Source organism: Elephantulus edwardii, unplaced genomic scaffold (assembly GCF_000299155.1).
Source record: "Elephantulus edwardii isolate Elephantulus edwardi_28Jun2011 unplaced genomic scaffold, EleEdw1.0 scaffold00163, whole genome shotgun sequence".
NCBI classification, from domain to species: Eukaryota; Metazoa; Chordata; class Mammalia; order Macroscelidea; family Macroscelididae; genus Elephantulus; species Elephantulus edwardii.
Genome location: NW_006399913.1, coordinates 7,206,429 through 7,216,515, shown reverse-complemented (window position 1 = coordinate 7,216,515; position 10,087 = coordinate 7,206,429). Strand labels below are relative to the sequence as shown.

Sequence of the window (10,087 nt, the reverse complement as noted above, 5' to 3'; positions counted from 1 at the left end):
TCATCTAATTGAGGATGGCAGACATGTAACCAAGAAAGCGAAATAAAATTTAAGAAATAATTATATCATAACTATTATTTTTACTGTTTAAGACATAGGTTTAGGGGAAATTGTTAGAAGAGGGAAGTTCAATCTATATGGCAGACTGAGGTCTTGAAAAGGGACCTGATCCTATTTACTCCATACTGCTACAAAAGATCTGTTATCTGATGGGTCAGTAAAAGTTAAATTTGGGAGAGAATCATAAGGACTCATAGGCCAGGTCATCATACAGAGTGGCAGACACTTTAATCAGATCAACCTATACATTGTACATTATATAGGTAAGTTGAGTACACGTGTGTGTGTGTGAGAGAGAGAGAGAGAATATGAAGGGAGAGGGAAATCTTTCTATTTGTGTTGAGGAAAATAATGATTAACAAATATAAAGTGACTTAGTAAATTATAACTATAAACCATTCTATAACATGAAAATGAATTTTTCTAAGCACACAATGAAAGCCATAATCTAAGTATTTCATTGATTTATGAATCATATCCTCAGTCATGATGCTGTACTTCCTCTGCAATGCTCCATTATTATTCACATGATTACAAAAAAATAACACGAGCATGATACTTACAATGACTTTAATTCTCTATCATAGAATTTATACTAGGGAGGTAGATTGATGTAGCGGATCATTCAATGAAAATTTAAATGAATGATTTAACTTCTCTAGAGAACCCAGTACAAGATCCTTGGTCTAGCATAATTTCATGTGTATCTCTAAATAGTTATAGTCATGAAAACTACACACTATACTGCAAAGATGCAACTTATAGAGTATGGTCCTGTGTTTGGAAAATAAGAACTTCTAGAAAATAAGAACTTCATTTTTAAATTTTTTAAGTAGTAAACCAGTTTTTTAAAAACTATAATTTTTAATCTTCAAATAACAGAATAAGCTGTTGTTATATGCCATTAAGTTGACTCTAATTCATAGAGACCCTATATACAGCAGCTCTAAACTCTGCTCTATCTTGAGTCAATTTCATTGTCTTTGACATACCTACCTCATTACCGAAGTCCCTGAATCAATCCATCTCATCCAGGGTCTTCCTCTCTTGTGCTGTCCCTCCACCCTTCCAAGTATGATGGACATATGTTTGCAACATATGCCCCATAAATCTAAAAGAGAAAACTAACTGGTTCTTTTACCTTCTTCAGAAAGTTAAGCGGAATACCATTTAAACTGTAGCACACAGTTAAAACTATAAAGTTCCCATTCATTCTTCTTTTGCACGTAAAGTAATTTTTGAGCCATAACTGATAGTGTTTTTTCCACCATAGAGCCAGGAAAGAAGAGGGAAGAGTAAAACTCACCGATAGGATCTGGTCTCCTCTCTGAAGCTCCCCACTTAGATCTGCTGGTCCACCGGCCAGAATGAAGGACACAAAAATACCTTCTCCATCTTCCCCGCCCACAATGTTGAAGCCAAGGCCGGTGGAGCCTTTGTGTAGGACCACCTTGCGGGGCTCCCTGCAGAAACAAATGAAAAACACAGATTACCTAGAGTCTCATTCAAGGATTGGGTTACAGGTACTTCAACTGGTATATTTAATACACAGCTTACTACCTATGAGAATTAATTCCCAAAGTAACATATATTTGCCCATAGAGAAATAAGGTAAAATCAAAGTAGATGCCTTAGTTGCTCATTGCAAAAGCTACAAAACATCCTGAAAAATCAGTCCTTTTTCTAAAATGTTGTTACACTAGCCTTACCTCCATATTTCCTTTGTTTACAACACTTGTTCTTGCACTGAGCCCAATAGTGGGTCCTCAATAGAGTGCATGTATCAAAAAGAGAGATTTTTGGAGAGTAAGAGAATGGCAGGCTGATCTCATCCATGCCTCCCTGTGGGTTTGTGGTTTGCTTGATTCTTTACCATGTATGCTGTGGAGACTCATGAGAAGACTTTGAAGGGACAAGGGATATTTGAATTCATTTTAAGAGGATTAATAAACGTTCACATGTAGATCTAGTTAGGTGGCAGGGGTATAGATAATGAGACGCAGAAAAAACTGGTAATGTCCATGTAATCAAGATGTATATACTGAACAAGGATAATGTCAGGGAGAATGAAAGGAAAAGCAACAATGAGAGAAAATTGGAAAGTGGGCATGGATCCAGAAATTGACTCAGACTTTACAGAAGGAAGGAAGAGAAAACAGCTTCTTGTGAGGGAAGAATAGAATCTAGCACAAGGAAGATGATGAGACTGTCGACGGGCTGAGTTCCAGGTGATGGTGCGGTATCTACGTGGAGATGTTCTGAAGTAATAATTCAAGACGAACACAAGGAATTTGTGATTGAGAGAGGATTAAGAGATAGGGTTATTAATAAATTTGGAGAGGGATTCTTGAAACAACTTTCAAAAAACAGTATGTGTAGAGATCAGAAAATGATGGAATTATAGAATTTTAAAGGCCGCTCCTTTCTGGTGGTTTCAACCCACTAATGACTGGAGTGGTGGGAATAAGTGCGTTTGAGATGGCTAGGTTAGCACAGGATAGAACAGCATTTAGAGCTCTTGTACGTAGGGTCGCTATGAGTAGCAAATGACTCGATGGCACATAACAACAACAACAACAACAATGGCTCCTTGGGAGGAAGACAGACAATCTCCTGTGTGACTTACAGTCTTGAGACTCAGTGGACGGTCAGCTATGAGTCAATTCTGACTCAATGGTAGTAAGTCTCAGTTTTCATTTTGAAGGCATATTGAAAGGTATCTAGTTAAATTTTTATTAGCAATAGTTTTCCAAAATGAATCCAGGAGGCCTTAAGTCTAACTTAGTGCCACCTTCTTCATCCAAACGTCTTCATTTCAAATTATGTCCTCATTTATTTGTTTTTCTATACTGGGTCTGTGGAGTCAATTCTGACTCCTAGCGGCCCTATGAACAAAAGATCAGAACTCTGCCTGATCTGGTGTCATCTTCACAATTTCTGCTCTGATTAAGCTCATTGTTTCAGTCACTGATATTTTTAAGGAACAGCTTTTGTTTTCTGGTTCTTCACCTTTTCAAGCGTGATCCCTCTTTCAAGTACTGGTCTATTTGGATAATATGCTCAAAGTTCCCGAGACAAAGCCTCACCATCCTTGTCTCTCTGGCTGCACTTCTTACAATACAGAAATGCTTGCTTTTTTGACAGTCCATACATATTGCATATTCTTCCCAACACCATAATTGAAAGGCAGCAATTCTTCCTCAGTCTTTCTCATTATCTAACTTTCACAAGCATATAAGATTTCTTGACTGCTGATACCAAAGGTGTTGATTGTTGCTCCAAACGAGGCAAAATCATTGACAGTATTACATTAACTCAACTATGACTTAACACTAGTTTATTTTACTCTGAAAATATTTTTCTGAGTGTCTATAAGTGATTTGCAAAACTATGGGAAACAATTCCAGATGCTTGTAAGAAAATGCATATGTAAGATGCATACGTAAGAAAAGCAAAGATCCTTCCCATTATGAGGACGTATGCCTAGTAGCATGGAGCTCTGGTAGTCGAGTGGGTAAGGAGTTGTGATGCCAACCCAAAGGAAGGCTTGTTGAATCCACCAGCTGCTCTGCGGGGTCTTCTCTGGTGTGATTAACAGCCTCTGAAAACCTGCTGGAGGGTCAGCTAAGAGTCAGCTCCAACTCTTCAGCACTTGACCCCAACAACGTGTCTAACAGTAGTAGATGAAATAAATAAGTTTTTTATATAGTTATATTAGAAAGCAGTATGCACTTTAGGAAAAAAGAAAACTAGAAGTATAAGAGGAAACTCTGGTGGTGCATGCAGTCCATAGGGAGTTGTGCTGTTAACCTAAAGGTGGTCAGTTCAAATCCATCAGCAGCTCTGCAGGTGAAAGGGTAGTCCCTTCCTGTGAAATTTATAGCCTCCAAAACCAGCTTGAGTCTCAACTATGAGTTGACACTGACTAGATAGCAATGAGTTTGAGTTTTGAGAAATGTAAGGGTGGTAGGATGTGGCAGAGGTGGGCCTAGTGGGCTTCATTGAGAAGGGGACATTTCAGAAAAGACTGAAGCAAATGAGGAATCTCATAATGTATATATGTCGAAGAGAATTCCTACCATTGGGGAAAGTCAGTGCAGTCAGGAGGTTAACAGTAGCTGAAGTGAATGAATGAAAGAATGAGAGTAGCAGTAGATGTGGTAAGTGTATTTGGTAAGTCACAGCAAACTTAGTGACTTAAAATAATACTTATTATGAGCCAATAATTCTGTATGTTATAAATTCAGGTGAGTTCAACTGGGCTTTATTAAAAATTGGAGAACTGAAGCTTTATGGAGGAAGTCTTATATTTTAATAAAAAAGTCTTATATTTTAATGAAAAAAGAGAGTGATAATTTCTACAGTTAGGAATTGCACTGTCAACCCAAAGGGATGCGGTTTGAATTAGCCAAGCTATTCCATGGCAGAAAGATGGGCAATCAACTCTGGTTCAATTTACTGCCTCTGGAAACCCACTGAAGGCCCAGTTATGAGTAATCCCAACTCATAAAAATGGCAAGAGAAATAAAGGTTTTTCTTATATTTTTAATAAGCAGAAAGGACACAGCTTTAAAAACCCATATAAACATAATACATGTCACTGAATTGTATATTTAAAAAATGTCGAAATAGCAACTGCTTTGAAATATATATCTACATGTTGTTGTTGTTGTTGACAGCCATTGAGTTGAGCACGACTCATAGCAACCCTATGAACAAAAGACCTGAAACCTTTCTATAATTATTGTCATTTCTCAAAGTTCATAGAGTTTCCAGAGGCATGTTGTTTAGGAAGTAGTTGCCACTCCTGCCACAATAAAAAAAAATACTTATGAAACATCATTCTCATAATTTATCTTTATTATGTGCCTTGGGGCACTTGTGCTGGAATCGCTATACTTTAATATATTGCTTCCTATTTGTAATGACACAAAACACATAATGCTTGAGTGACAATTTTACTTGCTAAGTAGAGCTCATTTATTTTCAACTCCAAATAAGTCTTTTGAACTAAATTGTTAACCACTTTCTCAAAAGGGACTTAAACGAATTTTTTTAAATGGAATTTTATATCACAGTGAAATATATGACTCATTTTAGTAATGAAGGGAAAAGACAAAAAAATATATATTTTTTTAAAGTGGGAATATAATGGGCTGAACACACTACCAACCATGGGCAATCTCCTTTCAGGCAATTTACTGCCTCTGAAAACCAGCTGGAGGGACAGCTACAGGTCAATTCCAACACAACAGTACTTAACAACAACAGTTTAAAGTTATAATAACTCAAAATAATAAACTGTACATTTAAAACTTTTTTCATGTATGTTTTTTCTGCCAGAAATTCTTAGCAGGTAAACCATTAAAAATTCTACTTTCCTGAATGCTTATGTCTATCAACTTGTTTCAAGACATATAGCTAGTAAGAACAGAGTCAGGGCCTTTACTATGAGTTAAATGCTTTGCTCATAAAATATATAACTTAACAAAATGAGGAAAAATGTAAAAACTAAAGTAAAATACATTTCATATTGGCTAGAGAACATAAGACTTACAGGGAAATTATATGTACACACTATGTTTTCCAAGACTTATTGACATTCAAGAATTTAAGTGCCCAGAATTTCTTTTCAGTACTTTCTCATGTGTTGTCTTGCACTGTTCTCTCTCTAACACCATGCTTTTCATTGTAATTGCTCCATGCCTCCTAGATCAGACCTAGGGCAGCCTCCTAATCAAACGTCCCCTTGATTCTAGCTTCAGTCTTTAAAATGCAATCTTTGTCAAAAGGCAAGTAGAAAACATCTTTTATTAATTCATCCAAACTTTCAATAAACAAGTATCTAGGGAGTACCTACTTCATGTAAGGCACTCTGAATACAAAAATTAAGAAAAGAAGTTCTGAGAAGGAAAGCTGTGTGTTAGAGCTAATGTGGCCGAGTACAGGGAGAGATCAGATTTTGATCTTTTATTATCATCCTCCAGGTGAAATATGCTACATATATCTATGAAGTTTTCTTTTGTTTTTGATGTGATGTAAACAAACTTTCAACATTATAAAACCTGATGAAGCTGAATAATTGGACAGATGCAAAACACTCGCTGCTGGGGCTGCGACAGCATAATCTTGGTTGCCGGGGACATCACAGGACACGGTGGGTCCACTGGGATGTTTTCAGGGAAGGGGAGCAGGGTGTTATGGACTATCAATATCTTGTTAAATAAAGTGACTTTAAAAGGTTCAGGATTTAAAAAGGGAAGTGATTGCTTACCCTTGAGGCTTTCTCCAGACCATAAGTTGTTCCTTGGAACTTTGAACCTTTGAGGTCTTCAAAGTCACTCCAAACTGGCTGTGGTTTAGGTGACCCTAACCCCAGATAACTGCATGCTTGTCATATTATAATTGTGCTCCATAGAGTTTTCAAAGGCTCAGATTTTTCAGAGCTAGGTCATGGACCTTTTTTTCAAGATACTTCTGGGTAGCTTCAACCTTCAACATTTCACATAGCATCTGAGCATGTGTACCACCCAGGAGGCAGTGTGATACAGTATAAAGTAAGATAAACAAATGTTTCCAGTCATTTTTCTAAAGTACACATCTGACTATGCCGCTCTCTTGCTCAGATGCAGTCTAGGGATCTAAATGACCTCAGGATAAGGTCTGAACTTCTAGTTATGGTTATGTCTATCTGTTCAACAATGTTCTTTTGAGTCCTCATTCTAGCCATAAAAAAGTCAAACCATCATTCCCCATATAATGCTGTTCCATGCCCAGCTAGGCTCTTTGGTTAGAGAGAGAGAGAGAGAGAGACTTTCTCATGATATTCTCATCTATCTAATGAAGTTTATGTTCTTCAAGACCAATACCAGTATCATCTCCTCATTTTTGTCTCTATGTTTGAATCCAACTCACTGGGGGTCTCCTTTTCTTTGCTCTCTACTTGAAAAGCATGGTGTCATTCTCCAGCTATTAGTCATTCCTGATGGTGCATCAAAGTGAACAAGACAGAGTCTTGCCACTCTCATCCAAGAAGTATTCTTATTGCACTTTCCCCAAGACATATCGGTACCTTCTTCTGACATTTCACATTATAGCAAATATTTTTTCAAACTCCACAATTCTATTCTACCAGTTCTTCTTCAATCTCCCTTTTTCGTTGTCCAGTTTTTGCATGCATATGAAGTAACTAAAAGGATCTTGAGTTAGGTGGATCTTAATAACAGACATTTTTGCTTTTTTCATACTTTAAAGAGGGATTTTGTAGATTTGCCTAATGTAATAGGTAATTTTATATCTTGACTACTATTTCCATGGACATTTACTGTTGGTCCAAGAAGAATGAAAGTCTTGACAACTTAATTTCCCCCTCTCCCACTATTTATTGTGATGTTTAATGATCCAGCTCCAAGGACAAATTTTTGTTTTCTTAGCCAGATGTCCTGAAAATGTCTGTCATAACAAAGCAGATAAAACTCTCAATGCAATATTTATAAAATACTATTAAACATTTTGTTGAAAATTAAGCCAGGTGTAAGTTCAGGGACTTGTTGAGAACTAGAGCTCCTGCAAGTTCTCAAAGAGCTACTATGCTAGCATTCCAGCCCCAAGGGCTGTGTGGAGTACAGGACTATATGGACCTACAGGTGAGAGCTAGATCAGAGATCCCCAAATAAGAACAATCAGAACTATGTCAAAGATGCAAAATCTTCTCTGATCTGACACAAAGGAAGACAGAATGGTCTAGCAAGACTACTTAAGTGTGTTTGTATAGGAAGGAAATTATTATTTTGGGGAGAATTAATAAAGATGGGGAAAAATGGAAAAGAGGGAGAGTCAGTCTGTGTGCTAGAGGAAAGAACTTTATTACATATCTTCAGTACTATGAGGCAGAGGTTCTCTCCACATCCATTATATAAATGGACTGCTGCTGTAGGTCCATCTTCACATTTTATTCAGTAATAATAGCTGTTAGTGTTATGTGACTAATATCCCCCTTTCAGAATGTAGACCTACCAAGTTACATTCAATTTAAAATGTGACTTCCCAACATATTTCTCCTTTTGTGAGCAAGTGTGCTAATTTATTCATGTGGTCATTCTTGAAGCAATTCCACTTCCCATGTAAATAAATGACTTGATATTGCAACATTAATAATGTTGTTTTGTAAATCTATCCCATGATCTTGATGACCCTTGGATATAAAAATCACACTTCAGAGCATGCAAATCTTAAGTTGAGATCTCTCATAAATAAGAGCTCACGTATGAGCCTGTGAAACCATGCAGGAAAGACCAGCTAGTCTCTCTTTATTCATTCTCTCTTCATTTCTCTATAAATGCAACTGTGTCAGTAAGAGCAGTGTCATTAAGGAAAGGAGATAATGGTAGGAGATCAAAGAGCCCCTTCTGTGGAGTAGGAAGGCATACATAAATGAAACAGTAAAGAGGGAGGCACAACAATGGTGGTTGCCTAGAGGTCAACTACAGAGGACATCCTGGCTGCTGGTTGATTATAATTGACACATCTAAATGAGCTAGTTTCTCAGGAGCTTCTAATATAGCATATGTATTATATTCAAAGAATTGGTTAAATTCATTAATTAGGCAAAAGGGGTAACTTAAAAGATATCCTTCAAAAAGATTGTGAAATATCATATAGAAAGGAAAACATTAAAAGCCTTAGAACTGATGTTTAAAGATGTGATTTAAAACCATATGTCAGAATTCTGGCGTTATAGGGAAAGATCAATGCTGTAGACTGTAAACATGTGATAGAAGGTAAGCTGATCTCAGAAAAATAACCACCACACATCTACTGAATACTTAGTAAATGTATTATGATTGTGTAACATATTTATAAAAAATATATGACATAAAAATAATTCCAGATCCATTGTTCATAGGGTTGTAGCTGACTTGATGACATGTAACAACAACAACAAAATACATTTTGGAGAGCGCTGGTGCAGAGGGAGTTGTGCAATTCACCTAACGGTGGTGGTTTGAATCTTCCAGCAGCTCCATAATAGAAAGCTGGTCCATCCTTTCCCATGTGGCACTTGAAAACCCATTGAAGGGTTAGCAATGTGTTGGTTCCAACTTGACTGCAATGCATTTGAGTTATGAGAAAATACATCTATGTCACGATTTAATGTGAAAACTATGTAATGATATTCCATGCTCTGTTAAACCAAATAATTGTAAAAGGATTAAGGGGTAAATATAATACCCCTCAATCCCATCATGACCCTAATGCTATGTAAGTGAGTTTCTGTAGGCTGTGGCTTTTAAGAGGAAAGAGAGCCAAAGCGAAAGTGGGAAAGGGGTGGTGGTGGTAGTGGTAGTGGTTGACTTCCACGGTCACAAAGGAAAACTCATAAGGAGCTGAGCATGTATTTTTGGGGCCTGGTCTCTGTCAGAGGACGTTCTTTGGCACCAAGGAAGGCTTAGGCTCAATGGAATCTCAAGAACCCTTGGTGTACAGATCTTGAAGGAGGAAATGATGACTTTCCTTTGCCACCAACATAAAGAGAGAGAAGAACTCCTAGAGCTAGCAACCTGAATTTGAGGTTGTTGTTGTTGTTATGTGCCGTCAAGTCACTTATGACCCATAGCAATCCTGTGTACATCAGCTCTGAACTCTGCTCTATGAATTTGGGTTTACAACCTCTTAAACTATATTGATGGCACAGAACAACAACAACAAAATTATAAGAGGATAATTTTCATTTGTTAAAGCCTTCCAATTTATGGTTTCCCTGTTATAGTATCACTAGATAACTAAGACAAGACACTTCAATATAACTTATACCTCAACTTAAACAAACAAAAATCCTTACAGCTGGACTAATAAACAATTTTATAACAAATAAAGAAAATAATGCAGATGCCAAGTGTGTGCTTGAATCTATGCTCAATACCCATGTTAAGAAATGGCTAGAGAAGCTGTGGTATATTCGCACAATGGAATACTATGCTGCATTAAAAAACAAGGAACTCATGCAATATTATTCAAAATGGTTGAC

At 37.0% G+C, this 10,087-nt stretch overlaps 1 protein-coding gene across 6 annotated transcripts in view; it reads right to left on the bottom strand.

The window, feature by feature from the left end:
* DLG2 (discs, large homolog 2 (Drosophila)) overlaps positions 1-10,087 on the bottom strand; it is a 1,891,340-nt gene that overhangs the window by 505,971 nt on the left and 1,375,282 nt on the right. For all 6 annotated transcript variants that reach the window (XM_006895272.1, XM_006895270.1, XM_006895271.1 and 3 more), the window contains one exon: positions 1,367-1,523. In XM_006895272.1, coding sequence (XP_006895334.1) covers positions 1,367-1,523 — 157 coding nt within the window. The remainder of the gene's footprint in view (positions 1-1,366; positions 1,524-10,087) is intronic.